The 16775-nt window shown below is 52.1% G+C and overlaps 1 protein-coding gene and 1 pseudogene across 1 annotated transcript in view; both read right to left on the bottom strand.

Moving 5' to 3' along the window:
• Positions 1–13074, bottom strand: part of GAS6 (growth arrest specific 6) — a 35897-nt gene extending 22823 nt beyond the window's left edge. The window contains exons 1-2 of the mRNA XM_027591022.2: positions 12828–13074; positions 12397–12563 (exon numbers count right to left, since the gene is read on the bottom strand). Coding sequence (XP_027446823.1) covers positions 12397–12563; positions 12828–12906 — 246 coding nt within the window. The 5' untranslated portion in view covers positions 12907–13074. The remainder of the gene's footprint in view (positions 1–12396; positions 12564–12827) is intronic.
• Positions 3742–5348, bottom strand: LOC113920735 (annotated as a pseudogene).
• Positions 13075–16775: the final 3701 nt, after the last annotated feature.

Below are 16775 nucleotides of genomic sequence, written 5' to 3'. Positions count from 1 at the left end.
TCGCCCTCCTCCCCAGCGGGCAGAAACAGATGCCCGGGGAGACAGGTGTCTGAGGAGGCGGGGGATTCCCCACAGCTGGCCCAGTAACAGCCACGGAGAACCACCCAGAAAGCCACCTTCTGCCATGAGGACCATGGCAGGAGGAGAGGAAGTGGAAGGGCAGAGCCAGGCTGCTGACATGGGCTCTGCAGAGTGATGTCTGCAAAACTGCCGATGTGATTAGACCTTCTGGAAGCAGCAACAGTGATGTCATTTAAGGGACCCAGGTGGTCCGCGTAAGGTGTCTCATGGGATGAGGACAGCCATGGGCTTAACCCTGTAGACCCTCGGACGTCAGGCTCCTCCCAGAGCTGTGCAGACCTCAGTGGGACCGTGAGCACATGAGCACTGATTTGCATCCACTGTATTGGTAAAAGAAATTGGTGCTGGATGAGGTATGGAGGGTGTAAGCTGGGGTCCTTCTGTCCATGAACGCAAATTAAGAGGTCTGCGCTGTCCATGTTGGCCGTCCAATACTAGGACCACTAGTGTTGGCCAGCAGCAGGGAGCAGCTGGGACTGTCCCCAGGGTCCGTGGCCCCAGCCACAGACGCCAGGCCACGGGCTGGTTAAAGCAGCCCCCACCCGTCCACTGTCATCTCCCACTTAGGGTCCATCACAGAGCGGCTTGGCCGTAGATGTGCCCCCTGATGGAACCAAGTGATCCAGGAGCGGCTCCCACCAGCTGCTGGGTGTCGGCTGCACATGGGGATGAATCTGTGAGTGTATGTTGTTCCATCCGACCCACGCCACCATGGCAAGGTCGGTTAAACGAGCCCGTTATCAGATGGGGAGATGGACACGCACAACACACTGTGGTGTGTGACCGAGGTCAGGAAGCCAGGATGAGCTCGGAACAGCACACGGTCACCCGAAACCACACCAACAAGGGTTGGCTTTGCCTTTGCAGTGACAGGCAGAGGGGATCCCAGGGCTGCCCACAGGCTGGCCGCCCCCCCCCACCCCCGGTTACCACAGCATGGGCAGAGGTGCCAGGGACACTTTACAAAGACGCCCTCAGATGTGTTTTCAGAAAGTAATGTTCTGGTAAAGATGTGGAAAAGACTCATAACTCCTTTAAAAGAAAAGTACTGGTCAGAGCAAGTTTGTTATTTCAGCTCGTGTGACGGTTGTGAAGGTGCTATTCAGGCAGATGTGACAGAGGCCAGGGCTGGCCAGGGCGGGGGCACCCCTCCACACCAGCATTTGGAGACCCTCACTTCTTTCTGTTGCTTTTAGTCACGGACGGGTAACTCCCAGACAGGGAAGGCCGGCGAGGAGGGGCGCCCTGACAAAGCTCCCGGAGCCGAGGGCAGGCAGGCAGTGGTATTTTCTGGGTTTAGAGGGACAACAGAGGCCCCAGACTTTGTCACAAAGGGAACGGCTCTGACTCTGAAGGAAAGATTTAGGATGGATGCATGATGTGTCCACTCAGAAAACCAAGAATCAGACTGGAAACAATGAGGAACGGTGGGCAGAGTACCCAGTTGTTGTAAGTGGTGGCATTTTATGACAGCTCTCCAGAAAGCTCTATTATATTTTTCAAAACCATGACTGTTACTAGTTATTTGTCATATGTTTTAATAATGAGTTCTATTGTTGTGGAAAAGCATCACTGATAGAAAAACCACATGCACCTCCCTTCAGTTAGCCACACCTATGGGAATGTGGGTTCTGAAACCACAGGGCCATAACCTGGTGACAATTTATCCTAATTTGTGCACTAGATTTATTTGGGGTGGGGAGGATGCTAATTTGGCTGCTAATCTAGGGCAGAGATGATTAACCCTGAATAACTACAAAGCTGAGATACATACACCTAAAACCACTATGCTTTCTCCCAAGAGAAAGAGACATTTCCAACTGTCTTTCAAAGTTCTGACCAGAGAGGAGGACCTATGGAAATCTCCATGAGTGGCCTGGCGTCTGTGGCTGGGGCCACGGACCCTGGGGACAGTCCCAGCTGCTCCCTGCTGCTGGCCAACACTAGTGGTCCTAGTATTGGACGGCCAACATGGACAGCGCAGACCTCTTAATTTGCGTTCATGGACAGAAGGACCCCAGCTTACACCCTCCATACCTCATCCAGCACCAAACACAGGAGCTGGCCCCCACCCGCACCACAAATTGGCCACTCATAAATGTGGCCTGAGTTTTAGGAGCTGGGTTGACTCTCATGAGCATTAACCCATGGGGATCAGACAACGAGATTCAAAACCAGAGATCAGTGACCTACAAACTTACCCTCTTTCTTTTTGACCACATAAGGAGCAAGGCCTGGCAGGGGGCTGCATGACGACTGGGGTGGGGTCAGGAGTAGGGAATAGCCAGGACCACCGGGGTGGAAATGGGACCATTTGTCACCTGGCAATCATTTCTCTCAGGGGTTTGCTTCTGCTTTACTTAAACAGCTAAAGATAGAAGGGAGTGAGCTAAACTGCAGGCTGCTGAACTATGAGCAGAAGCTCCCAGAGGGGAAGGACAACATCTATCTGCCCAGTACCTGGCCTGGTGCTGACCGTTCCCCTGAATGCCCTCAGGAGCCATTGCCAAACAGGTGAATGAATGATAAATGAATGGAAGAATGAGTGAATGGGTGGATGGATGGATGGGTGGGTGGGTGGAAGAGTGGGTGGTTGGGTGGGTGGATGGATGGATGGGTGGGTGGATGGATGGGTGGGTGGGTGGAAGAGTGGATGGATGGATGGATGGATGGATGGATGGATGGAAGAGTGGGTGGTTGGGTGGGTGGATGGATGGATGGGTGGGTGGATGGATGGATGGATGGAAGAGTGGATGGATGGGTGGGTGGGTGGATGGATGGGTGGATGGATGGATGGTTGGGTGGGTGGATGGATGGATGGATGGTTGGTTGGATGGAAGAGTGGGTGGTTGGGTGGGTGGATGGATGGATGGGTGGGTGGATGGGTGGATGGATGGATGGATGGATGGATGGATGGGTGGGTGGGTGGATGGATGGATGGAAGAGTGGGTGGTTGGGTGGGTGGATGGATGGATGGATGGTTGGGTGGGTGGATGGATGGATGGATGGTTGGTTGGATGGAAGAGTGGGTGGTTGGGTGGGTGGATGGATGGATGGGTGGGTGGATGGGTGGATGGATGGAAGAGTGGGTGGTTGGGTGGGTGGATGGATGGATGGATGGATGGGTGGGTGGATGGATGGATGGATGGAAGAGTGGGTGGTTGGGTGGGTGGGTGGATGGATGGGTAGGTGGGTGGATGGATGGAAGGATGGATGGATGGATGGATGGATGGATGCAAGTGTGGATGGATGGGTGGGTGGGTAGATGGAAGAGTGGACGGATGAATGAATGAATAGGCAAACAGGGTCCTACAATTTTCACTGACTTGGACAAAGTATTGGATTCTTAATTTTACTTATAACATAGATAAGCACATTGAGAGAAAAATCTAAATCAATGCTCTTAGCTTGTCTATTTCAAAACTTGGAAGTATCAGTACTATGGTTCCTTAAGCTTCCAAACTGCCAGTGCATTTTTTTTGAAGCTATAATACAAATTTTTAATTACCAGCACTATACTATAAAGCAAAATGAAGAACATCTTATTTAAATAAAACAAGGATAATATTTCACTGGGGAATATATCCAACACATTTTTTTCTCTATATAGCTATATCCAATGGTGGTATTTTATAGGCTAATTTCAAAACAAATGCATATTTTAAAAAAATAAATGAAAGGCATGTTTTGCTCAGGAATACTATTATAGGTTGTTTTTACAGCAAATACTAGTTTGCCAAACTTCAATGGCAAAACACTAAGCTGTGAGTTTGGTACTGTCCACCTAGTTGTTTCTTGCTGCCCTGGAGAATCTGGTGGTGAGTATTGTCGAGAAACCTTGTTGCCACCATTTCTCTTCTTATAGGTGACTCCACTGTGATAGAACATTCATATCCTTAAGACGCAAGGCCTAGCAAAAAGCCTCCCACAAATCCACTGGATATCACAATGTTCTGTTTGATAAATTCTGTTGCTTCTTCAATTATATTGTTGATTTCAGGTGCTGCCTTATTTGCTCATTTCTTAATCTGTCTTTTGGCTTTGTTTACATCTTTTTCAACTCTCTTCCAGTCAATCTGCACATAGCCACTGTGCCTGGCAATCTGAAGAAGAAGAAAGCCACCACCTACTGCAGTTGCTGCAAGCTTTCCAACTTCCTGGAACAAAAATCCCGCACACCAGCCAGTCACTCCCCCCCCATTACAATGTGGGTGGCTACCGAGTATTTTTCAACCATAGGTCCGGAACTGTGGCCAAACACTCGATTCCACCAATGGTGTTTTCTTGCATACTCAGTTAAATCCAACACTTCGTAAGACTCATCATCGCTTTCATACTCTTGGGGACGGGGGTTCCGGGTTGCCATGATACCACCGGTGGCCAGCTCTGAAGGTGGTCCTGCCAGTACATTTTTTAAGCTTAGATCCTTAGATTAACTGCCATTTGCCCAGCTTTCCTTCTGCCGTTCATACCAAGGGCCCACCCTCCCAGGGGCGATGAGCCAGGTGCATGTGAGACTCAACTGAGTTGTCACCACTACTGGCAAGGATCGTCCATGAGCGAAGCAGCCCTGTGTGGAGCTCACACCCCATCTATGGGCGAGTGCCTGGTTCCAGGAAGCTCAGCACGCTGTCTTGGCTGAGAGCCCACCTGCTAGAGCTCATCCCCGTGTAAACAGAGTTGAGGGCTCCAACAAACCCAGCCTTCCTGTCAGACACCATTCTCCCACGCTCCTGTTGCCTGAGGGTTTATAAACACGGGAACCTATGCCTAAGGACAGGTTCCGTCCACTTTCGTCTAACGTGAGCTGAAACCACAGGACAGTGTTTCCATGAGAGGACCTCCCCCGTCTCTGCTCCTTAATTATGTTGTCGCCCAGATTGTCCCTTCACTAAGAAGGGAACTGCAGAAAAGGACAATATGACATCCTTGAGAATTACCATTTGTGGGCAGAACCTCCCATCAGCCTCTGCCCTGCATGACTCCTGGGACCCCAGTCTGACTGGCAGGGTCTGTGCTCTCAGGGCCCCCCACAGGGTAAAAGTCAAGAGCAGCAGGGAGCTGCCCACCCTCCCCACGGGGCAGTCACCTGTGGGCTGTCAACCTGCCACCCACCTCCTCCCCTATCTCAGGACCGCCCGTTCTGGAATTCCAGCTCCAGAAGCCCTGGTGACCTGGGCAAGCTCACTCACCCAGCAGCCTGCCCAGCCCATAGCTCCAGAATCCCCTCCAAGGGCCATTCCGTGCACTTCTTCCCCTGGGCTTCTTCTGAGGCTTGACGGGGTTTGTGGTGATCTCTCTACCCGACTCAACAGTCTGAGCGCAGATCTGCCTTCCAAAAATGGGCAAAAACCACACAAGCCTAGTCGGTCAACATGTACATTTATCAAGACAGAAGCATTACCTGGGCTCAGAGTGTGGACGGAGCACAATCAACCCTGATGTAGCTTCTGAACGGGACCACGTGCAGCTGGGAAGATTCTAGAATTTGGCAACTGACAGCTCGTAAATACCTCCATGTCCAAATCTCCTTTAACTCTTTGAGCTCCTCAGAGGTCAGTGAGGTCCTTGCAGGGACGCGGTGAACCAGGGGAACCGAGACAGCTTCTAGCACTGATGCTGTGGCTCACTGTGCACAACAATGTCCGAGATTCCTGCCCTCTGATGCATCTGGGGGCTTACAGGACGCTCGCGGCCAACACGGCGGAGACACGTCCGCATCAGCTGAGCGTGACTCTTATCTAGGACTTCTATCTGGATTTGCCCAATGTAACAGCAGTTAAACATTACAGTGTAACAGCAGCCGCGATCTTTCAGTAAATTAAGAATGTATTACTTCCTTTAATAAATAACGGCCTGAAATTTTGCTTCCAAAAATCTTTAAACTGTTTAACAAAGCAGGCTGAGACTTGTATGTCACCATAACTTTGCTTATTTACATGATACAAATATAAGGTGTTTTCCATAAGAAAGGGTCAGAAAAACTGACTAATCCTTTGACCTTCGTGTTGTCTTGCTAGCAAACTTGACCTCTAAGGGAAAACTTGTCAAAGTCACGACAACTTGAATTGCTCTTACTGCGGCTTTTGCCTTCCGGCTTTTGCCCTTACTGCAGGAACTCACGACCAAGGTCTCACTGTTTTTACGATGGCTCTCAGAGAGATTCCCTGCTATCAGCGGGCAAGCTCAGGCCCCTCGGCCTGCACAGAGAGGCTCAATCCCCAAGGCCATCATCATGCAGTCTGTGCATGTTTTTCTAAGCATGGTTCACACAAAATCCTTCTTTCCTTTCTTTCTCCTAAATTCATCTCTTAAGTCTCCAAACCCGGTGCCTGCTTAAGCATTCCACAAGCCAGAAGGAAACACGGCACCCTGCCCTTGCTGGGAAGCTCCCCAGCCCCTGTCGAGCCCAGAGCACCTCCGGGCTAGCCCTGCAAGGGGGGCAGGCCCCAGAAACACCCCACAAGGCCGCAGTGCTCCTCTTCCTTCCTCAGACACTAATGTGCATGTTTGTTGTTGGGAATTCCTGTGGGACAACATCCTGGGCATTATCACCCAGTGGCAGGGCTGAAAGCTGAGGCCTGCAGCTGCGCACCCCCCCTCAGCCCCCAGGACCATCCCCTGGTGCCCAACACACACTGGGGCGACAGGGAGAGCTGGGGTCTTGGGGCCCTTTTCATAGCCAGTGTTAGGGTGAAACATAACCATGTGGGAGTCACCCAGTAGCAGGCAGTGTAGACCCTTCTCAGCTCTGAAGGTCAACCGCTTCATGCTGACATGCTGACCTTGGGGCCCAGGGACCTGAGTTTCCATCTGCATCCTCCCACTGAAGAGCTAACTTGCACAAGTCCCCACGTAAATTCCCAGGCCTCAGCTTCCCGAGCACCTGGAATGAGGGCCCACCACCACATCCTAGGACGCTGTGACAAATGCTACTGCAAAGCTTGTTCCTGGCTTAGGAAAGGGAAGCTTAAGTGCATTTTGGTGCCTCTCCAGAGTCACGCGAAATCATGGTGTGCTCGTGAGGTGTTTCCCTGTGCATCATGCACAGGGGAAGCATGGTGTGGACGCGGAGTGGCCCAGGGCATGCAGCTGCAGCAAGCGCTCGGGGCAGACCCAAGGCAATCCTTCTGTCACAAACGGCAGGGCCGCCTTGGAACCTGGGGTCCGCTGCACAGATTCACACCACTGGCCCCTGACAACTGCCAACAGCAATGTCCTAACAAGTCCCTCCATCTCAGTTGGAAGCATCGTGCTAGGGAGACGTGTGTCCAAATCGGGGGGTCGCCCAGGGGCCACACCTGCAGCTGCCAGCCATGCCTGCCGTGCTGGGCGGACATGCCACATCTGTCCCCCAAACCTGTCATCTAGACCCGGGTTGTGGGGACCCCTTCTTGGAACATGGAGCGCTGTGGAAGTCACAGCTGGAATCAGCCAGCCCCCGGGGACAGGCCTGTGCGGCCCACCCCTGCAGCTGCATGTATCCGCAGGGGGGACAGATGTGGAAAAAATATGTGTATTACCTGCACACTAATACCAGGAACAATTCTCAAGTCTGAGAAATGAAGTCTGAGAAAACAAATATTAGAGTCACACATCACTCTCTCATCTGAACGATACGTTCGTAATTGGTGTGATCACCTGAAGCAGGCCTGATGTGGTTCCCGAATTCTTTTGCTTCCAACTCCTGAAAAGTGATAAAACTTTCAATGAACTATACCCTGTCAGGGCCCAAACTTAGAAGCACACACTGGGTCTGCAGGGGGCTCCTGGATGCGCATAGCCAGGCACCAAGCATTGCCAACGTGAGCCCCGATAGATGCTGCATCACAGAAACAGCCCCTGCTTCCGAACTTAGGGAAGAGGAGAGAGCGGGGTGCCTGCCAGCTGTGCCGGAGGAAAGGGACGGCCTGGGAAGTGTTTGGAATGGCCTGGCCCCAGCTACCTGGACTCTCAAGAAGCAGGCCGCATCGGATTCAAACAGCATCAGATTCTTAAAAGGCTGTTTTGTTCCTAAATAACAAAGGCAGACGTTCAGTGTTTTCCAAAAATGTCTTTAATTGGTTTTCCGCAGATGTTGGGCCCACTGGCAAGGACGCGACGTGCCATCCACAAGGCCTGGTCTGTTATTAGGCTGGAGAGCCCAGTGTAAGCCCCTATGGACTCCCGGGAGTAACACGAATATGGGGCAACAAAGTGGGGCAGCAGGCCTGCTGGTGCTGGTCTCACCGGCCTGTCTACCAGCCTCTGAGCAAAGCAGGAACCAACTCAGACAAAGCAAGACCAGCCCCTGGGACCGGCTTCCCCAAGGCCTTCCAGGGCCAAAAGCCCAAGAAGGAGAGGGTCCAGGAGGGGAGGCCTCAGTCCACAGGGGTCAGTGGGAGCAGAAAGACCCCAAGGAAGGAGACAGGCTGGGTCTGCGCAGGGTGAGGTGTGCAGGCCACCCCATGTGCACACCGGGGGCTGCTCTCGAAGCAGTAGGGGGGTGGGGGGGGCAAGGGGGCAGCTAGAGGCTATGGTGGAGGCCATAGCCAGGGTGTCACCTCCCTAACCAGGGCACCCACATTGCAGAGGCAAGTCACTGGGGGTGACAAGGTCCCCTTCTTCCTTCCCTTCTGCCCCCCTGCTGGGGCCACCCCAACGAGGGGCGACTTGAGGGAGAAGCTTTCATCTCCATAGGGATGCCTGTCCCCAAGCTGTCCCTAAAGAAGGGGGGGGTCTCAGGAAGACAGGTGTCCTTGGAGGCCAGTGCTGCAGCGCTTTGAAGCTGACCCTCCGCCACCACCACTGTGTACCCCCACACCTGAGAGACAGAGATGGACAGAGACTGGGGAGGGTAGACTCATGTGAGCTCAAGCACAGGTCACACACCTCCCCTCTGGCCTGTGTTGTGAATAGTTTGTAGCTCCAATGAAACGAGGTGGTGGGTCAAGAACTAGGGCCTGGAATTTTCTCGTACCACCAGGCTGCAACTGGCTGCGAGGGCCAGACTCCCAGGCGCTGTGAGGTAGAGAAATGCATCTGTGCGGCAGGTCAGGCGGGGCTGGCTAAGATTTTTGTCCAGAACCCTTTCCGGAAACAAAGCCTGATTACCGGGGTGGCATCCAGCGTCTGGAACCCGCCTGCCTTAAAGGATTTAAGTAGAAGGTGACTCCGCTGGGCTGGCCTCCTGTGAGCTTAGGAGAATCTCAGAGACAGCTGGGGTCTTGTGTGGGAAGCTGGACTGAAGACAAGCGAAGGAGAGGGAAATGCCAGGCAGGGAGAGTAACCCTGTGAGAGGAAACAGATAAGGAGGGAATCTAACTCCGCCTGAGCCCTGCAGAGGACGGTTAGTGGTGGCAACAATGGGGAGTCTGGGACCCTGCCCCGGGTCCTGAGGAGTGTGGGGGGAAGACCGTTGGCCCCCAGGAGGGAAGCGGGTGGGTGGCCAGGATGCCTGGGAGTCAGGAAGGCCCCCCAGGTCCCCTTCCTTTCCAGCATAGGTGTGTGATAACCCCTGGAACCAGGAAGGAGCCATTGTGCTAGTAGCTACCTGCTGTGAAGGTCACTTCCCTTCCCAGAGAGGAAGACAGGCTAGTCTGGAACAAGCCAGATCAGGGAGGAACTCCCAGTTTGCAGTCCGAGCTCTAGCAGAAGCCTCCAAATATCGGGAAGTACATTTGCAGCCCGGAGCTGGCTCCAGGTCTGGCTCAAGCCCACCCATCTGGGGGGCAGGGCTGAGCTCCCCCACTCACTCCCTGGGCTCACTCACTGGTGTGCCCCAGAACCCTGGGAATGGACCAAGAGGGCAGAACTGCCTTCTCCGTCAGCAGGAAATCAGCAAGAAAGCACAGTGTTACCAACTCCACCAAAGCCAGAGCCCCGGCTGGTGGTCATGTGTGGCTCCCACTGAGCCACTGAAGACAGGCTGGTTGCTTCCAGAGTCCCCCATGGTGGTGAGGGGGACCCCTATTCCTAGCCTGGCAGCTCCCAGCATTCCACATGCCCAAGGGCCAAATCCAGACAACAAGGCAATGGTCTTCACTACAGTCTACACAAGAACAGGTTAAAATGAAAGGTCTGCAACCCAGCTGACCTTGAGGGAAGACACCATAATAGCCGGGCTAACCTGGGAAACTGGTAAATGAAGGGAAAGATGCAGGGACTCCTGCAGCCAGGGGCTGGTAAGGAGGACAGAATCCTGGATGGTTATGGATGGCTTTGCTATGAGAGAAGTTGACAAGTCCGCGCTGGGCTGGCCGCAGGGATGACAGGCCTATAGGAGGCAAGGGCAGCTGTGACGTCCTGGACGGGAACGCACCCAGAGAGCACTGGATTTGCGTTAAAATCACGGGATTTTGAGCATGCTTTCCTTTTCTTGCCTTTGGAGCAGACATTTGTAAATAAAGTTATCATTAAAACATAAAAGCCATTAAAACCAGAGAGGGGATTAAAGCTCTGGGAAGGACACTGTGGTTAATGCACAGTATGTCCAGGCAACAAGGAAAAGCCAGGTCAGGGCCTTGCTGTCCTGGGTGAGTGCGGCCTGGCTGGGCATGAGCTGGTTGGGGTGGGTGGTAGCCTCGCTGCCCCTAAACTCTTGTCACCCAAGCCCTATCCCATGGTCTCTGTACAGGGTCTGGGGTGGGGGAGCACCCCACACCTGCCACACAATCCTGCAGCTTCCTGGTGGCCAGGCACACGGCCCTGCTGCTAGGCCCTCAGCAATCCTCTGCAGGGAATGACTCATGGGGCCACCAGGATTCATCATTAAAGAAACCGGAAAACAGGCCAGAGAAGATCAGCAACCCTGTTCCTTACAGCAACACTGAAACCGTGCTGCTGTGAACTCGGAGGGCAGTGGCCCTGGGGAAAACAACCTTCCGGAGTGGCCCCATGGCAACAACTTGCCCAAGGAGAACAGCTTGCGGCCGGCCATGCTGTTAAAGCTTGCCTCAGAAAGGGCCGAAAAGGGGTTGTCATGCCCATTGATGAGAAATACAAGTGAAAATAAAAGCCTATATGGGCCACACAGAACCATCCATTTAATGCATGCAAAGTTTATTTCATCCCAGAATTCTCTAAAAGAAAAATTCCGGTAGAACCAAAAACAGCTGTGAAATCACCCTGACCTCATGGTACAAAGTCCATCCAATTTCCATACTCCCACTTTCCAAAGGCATTTGCCTGGGGACGGATACACAAGCGGGTCCTACAGGTCCGCTCCTGCAAGAGGGCAGGCTCCTGAGCAGATGCTGAGTCCACACTGGGCTGTTCCCTGCAGTTGGCTGCCCGACGCCCCACATTCCCCAAGGACATTATTAATAGAGTGTGTCCTGAGCCAGCACAGCCAGGCTCCTGGAGTCACCCGCTGCTTCGAAAGAGCACCTTGCTGAAAGGCGCCCCATGTGGGTCACCCTGGCTGGCCCCTGAGCCCAGCCCCCCGCCCAGCCCTCCCACATATGTTCTGGCCCTATTCCTGTAGTGGTATTTTGGGACCTGCTGTAGCAAGCAGTTCCAGACTCCACATCTCTCAGTTCCTCTTTCAAGCACACACTCCATCCCCCTCGAGGAGGATCCAGGGGCTGTGCGCAGCCCACACCTCACTTCCAATGCATCTGTGGGGGGAGGGGTAGGAAGCTGTTTGGGCTTTTAAATGTTGTATTTCTTTTACATCTTAAAAAGGGTAGAGGTGTTGTATAGTGTGTCTATCTCCTTTAAAGTGGCTCCTTCAGGGGCGTCTGGGTGGCAAGGTTGGTTGAGCACCCGACTCTTGGTTTCAGCTAGGGTGGTGATTTCAGGGTGGTGAGATGGAGCCCGGGGTAGGACTCCGGGCTCCGCTGGGAGTCTGCTTGAGATTCTCTCTCCCTCTCTCATGAATAAATCTTTAAATAAATAACTAAAGTGGCTGCCTCCAGAGGCCTGCTGGGGGAAGATAACTGAGGACCCACTTACACATCTGCTAACAACTGTGGGAGCCCTTGGAGTCACCAGGAGGAATGGGGCTCAAAAGATGTGGCACAGGCTTGAGGGTGGGATAGGGGACCCCTATGACGCTGTGTTTCCTCCATTCCCGAACGGTGTTCAAGGATTCTGGATGTGAGACCTGACCGCAGCAGGGTCCCCCCAACACGAATGGCTCACTGCGCAGTGGGGGAAGGGAAGTCTGCCGGGAGCAACCCCGAGGATCAGCAGCAATGCGCACCCAGCAGTGCGCAAGGACCAGGCGTTCGCAGTGCAGCGCTGCGGGGACAGCGCTCCGGGTGCCCTGGCGGCCCCAACGCTCCGCACCACGGTCCCACACAGCCCCGAATCCCAAGGCGCCCGCGCGCTCACCGTCTCGGGGTCGTTCTCGAACACCTCCCGGGCCTCCTCCTGGCTGCACAGCTCCTCAATGCACTCCCTCTCCAGGTGGCCCTGTTTGGCCTCCTCGAAGACCTGGTAGGCGCGTCGCTGCCGGGGCCGCAGGAACTGCGCCGCCTCGCGCGCCCGCAGCATCACGGCTGCCCGAACGCGGGCGGGAGGACGGCGCCGGGAGAGAGCGGGGACAGAACGGGGACACGCCGTCAACCCCGCCCCGCGCGCGCCGTCCTCCCAGCCGCCTGCCGGGGGATGCTGCAGCAGCGCGCGGGCCCGAGGGTGCGGGGCCCGGGGCGCGCGCGGAGCCGGCACCGGCGCTCCCCTGGCACCTGGGGGTGGCGGGGTCCCTTGGGGCGGGAAGGGGGACTCCCGGCACGGCCCGCGGCGCGACCCCGCTTGGTACTCACTGTGCGCGGACTCGGAGGCCAGCAAGAGCAACAGGAGCGCGGTGCCCAGGGCGGCGGCGGGCCCGGGCGGCGGCGGCATGGCGGGGCCGGGCCGGGGCGAGCGCAAGGCGAGGGCCGGGGTGACGAGGACCGGGCCGGGAGCGCGCGCGCTCAGAGCACCCGGGAGGCCGTGGCGAGCCGCGGGCGCCGCGGGGCGGTGGCTCCGGTCATCCCGTGCAGGCGGCTCTGAAGGTCACATCCCGGCGGCGGCGGCACCTCTGCGCTCGCGGCCGGGGCCGGGGCGGGGCGCGCGGGCAGGACCGGCCTCGGGGCCGCGCGGGGGCGGGGCGCGCCGGCTCCCACCCGCGGGCGGCGCGGGAGCAGGTTTTCGCCACGAAGACCAGAGATCCCGGGGGAACGGGTCCCGCGGACGTGGCTGCTTCGGGCGGTATCTAATCGGGGCTGGGGTAAACGGGAAGAAGAAGTAACAGTCAGGTACAAGGTGACCGACCAGGTGCCAGACTGAAACCCCGACCTCGCCCCACCATCGCCACCCCCAACCCAAATCTACCGCATCGTTTTTGGATTCTTCATTCTTGAGCATATTTTCTCAAGACTTAAAACCATCAAAGAAAAGCTAAACTGAGGTCACACCGAATCCCAGCGAGGTCCAGGGAGTGAGATGAAATTATTTCCTTTTGTAATCTCTGTTTCCCATAATGATGACATTGAAAACCTTGAGGTTTCCCAGTAGATACTTAAGCTGAATGCAACATTGTGCTAGTTCTCAGAGACCAAGACTTTCTGTCTCTCGTCCGGGATATTTCGCAAAGTCACGGGCAAAACACACACAAACAACCACAACCAAAACATAGCAGCCCACTCACGGGGGGCCGAAGACGGCAGGGACCCCAGCGGCGCGGGAGAAGGGGCTTGGACAGGGCCCCGTTGGGACCTGCCCCCGCACCCCAAATGCGTGGTCATCTTATTTGTGGGCTCAGCGTTGAGAGTCCAGACCTCAGTTTCTCCTCACCTTCTGTAGTGTGGGAATGAAATGTCATTGCTGTGGATTCTTTGAGGTCAAGGTTTGAAGGTGGGGTTAATAAGCATTAATATGTTAAATTCGGGGAGTTGAACTTTGATGAAAGCACTCTTCAAAGAGCATTAACACTTTAATAGGTAGGTCGTCTGCACCTGTGATCCCGAGCTACAAAGCTCTCTCTCCCTCCTCAGCGGCAAGTGATGAAAGCACCCCGCAAGGCCATGGGCTTGGAAAGAACAGTACATTCAATTTCCTGCATGTTGTTCTTAAGGAGAAGTGCTGGTTTCAAAAATCTGGGTGGGGCGATACATTCTCGAGTGTGTATTTACACAGATCTTTAATTAATTAATTGCACTTCTGTTATTTCCTAGGGTTCCAGACCCCTGGCCCATGGACAGGTTTCAGGAAGTGTGTGCAATTATTTCTTATTTGTGTGTGTTTGGTGAAGAGAGCTTATAGAGTTCTTGCAATTCTCAGAGTTTGATCCCAGTAAGAGTGAGTGTCACGGCCTCTATGTGTCCCTCTGGGAAGGACACTGGGTGTGGACTCAGGGCTTCAGGTGACCATGTATTAGCATGATCTGCCCCGGAAGGGGCCTTGACCTGTTGACCTGGACCTCAAGCCCCTCCTCCCTCTTCCCCATTCACCCCTTGTATTGAGTTGGTATCTCAATAACCCCAAAACCTCCCATGATGTAGAGACTTGGTTTAATAAAATGCCTTCACACTCACCTGACCATTTTGATCACTGCGAATGCAGAAAGCAAATGCAGAGGGCAAGGGAAGTGGCTGACCCAAGCTAACTCTGTTACCAATGCAGAAACTCCCACTAAGGCAGAAACAGAAAATAGATAAGAAACAATTTGGATAATGACTTCCAAAGCTGGAAAGAGCTGTCAGGCACTCTATTATATACCCTGAAATAATGATGATGAAGTAGACAGCTCACCTCCACAAGGGGCAGTTAGACCCAGGGCCATAGATGCTCTGTATGGACTATCAACCCTCTGTGGTCAGAGAAGGAAAGCCAGTGGCTTCTCCAGCCAGGGACAAAGTGGGATGAAAGTGTGAAGTGGGGTCAAAGTGGGGGTATAGGAAGTGATGTATTTGTAGGGAAATGAAAGTTCTGCCTTCTCCCTTCCACCATCTCATCTGTGGGTGATGATGATTTCAAGGCACTAAGACCATTCCCTTATGTATCCACTCAATAAACTGAGTTGAGTACTTGCCATTTTGTCTTCAAAGGCAGTGTGCTGGGTGCTGACCAAATCAATCATATTAGGGTTTCTTTGTTTTTAAAGCAGCTTCATTGAGGCATGGGGAAATATAAGCTGCATGATAAGTTTTGACATATCTATGATGAACGTATATATCTGTCAAACTACCCCCACGATCAAGATAAGAACATACCCATCACTTAAAAACATTTCCTGGTGCTCTTTGGTAATTCCTCCCTCCTGAGTGTCCCTGCCCCACCCTCACCTCCATTCCCAGGCAAAATCACTGGCCCACTCTCTGTCACTAAAGAAAAGTTGGCATTTTCTGGAATTTTACATAAAAGGAATCATACAGTATGTGCTTTTTGTCTGGCTTTTCACTAGGCATTTTTATTCTCAGATTCACCTACATTGTTGCCTGTATCAGTAGTTTATCCCCCCTTTTTTTTTGTAGTATTCCCATGTATGGATATGCCACAATTTGCTTAGAACCTGCGGCTGCTGGACATTGGCTCATTTCCAGTTATTGATTATTACCAATAAGGCAACTGTGAGCATTTGTGTATAAGTTATTGTATGCACATAAGCTTTTATTTCTCTTGAGGAAATATGGAGGATGTGACATTGGACTAACTTTTTAAGAAACTGACAAACTTTTTCAAAGTGAATTACCATTTTATGTTTCCACCCATATTTACGTGGGGGTTTCAGTTGCTCCATATCCCACGCACACTTGCCATGGTTAGTCTTTAAAATTTTAGCCATCCTAGCAGGTCTGCAGTGGTATTCCCTTGTGACGTGAATTTGCATTTTTCTAATAACTAATGATGTTGAGCAAATTTTAATGTGCTTATTGCCATCCAAATATATTCTTTGGTGGAATGTCCATTTTAATTTTATTATCTTTTGTTTTTTATTTGGGCTCTTTGTTTTTCCAATTATTGACTTATTTTTCTGAGTTTTAAGAGTTCTTTAAGTCTTCTGGACACAAGTCCTGTGTCAGATTGTGATTTGCAAACATTTATTCCAGTCTGTGACTTGGTTTTTCATTCTATTAAACAATGAAATTCTGCTCTTTCTCTTCTTAATTTTGAAGTACAGTTTATTATTATTCTTTTTAATGAATTCTGCTTTTCAAAATATATTTTCCTAACCCAAGGTCACAAATATTTTCTTCCAGAAGTTTTATAGATTTACATTTTAATTTAAAACTATCATCCACTTTGAATTCATTCCCACATATTTCACATTTTTCCATCTTATTGTAAATGGAATTTTACAATTTCAATTTCTGATTGTTTAAATATTTGCTTTTTATATATTTATCTTTTATCCTACAACTTTCCTTAACTAAACTATTAGTTTCAATGTTTTTTGGTAGATTCAGTAGAAGTTTTTACATAGATGATCATGTTGTCTGTAAATATAGCAAATCTTCTTTCAAGTCTGGGTGCTCTTTACTTCTTTTCTTGCCTTATTGACTGTCTAGTGACCTCCACTACAATGTTGACTAGAAATGGTGGCGGTGGACCCTGATGCTAGGTGGAAACAACTCAGTCTCTCACCATTAAGTATGATGTTAGCTGTAGGATTTTCATAGATGCTTTTCATCAAGATGAGGTCCCATTTCTAATTTTCTGAGTTTTTTTCTTTAGAAATGGATATTGGAAAACAATTTAAAAAAAAAAGAAAGAAATGGATATTGGATTTT

The sequence above is a fragment of the Zalophus californianus genome, chromosome 3 (assembly GCF_009762305.2).
Source record: "Zalophus californianus isolate mZalCal1 chromosome 3, mZalCal1.pri.v2, whole genome shotgun sequence".
In the NCBI taxonomy this organism is placed as follows: domain Eukaryota; kingdom Metazoa; phylum Chordata; class Mammalia; order Carnivora; family Otariidae; genus Zalophus; species Zalophus californianus.
The sequence above is the reverse complement of the archived record's forward strand: the minus strand, read 5'-3'. Positions and strand labels throughout refer to the sequence as shown.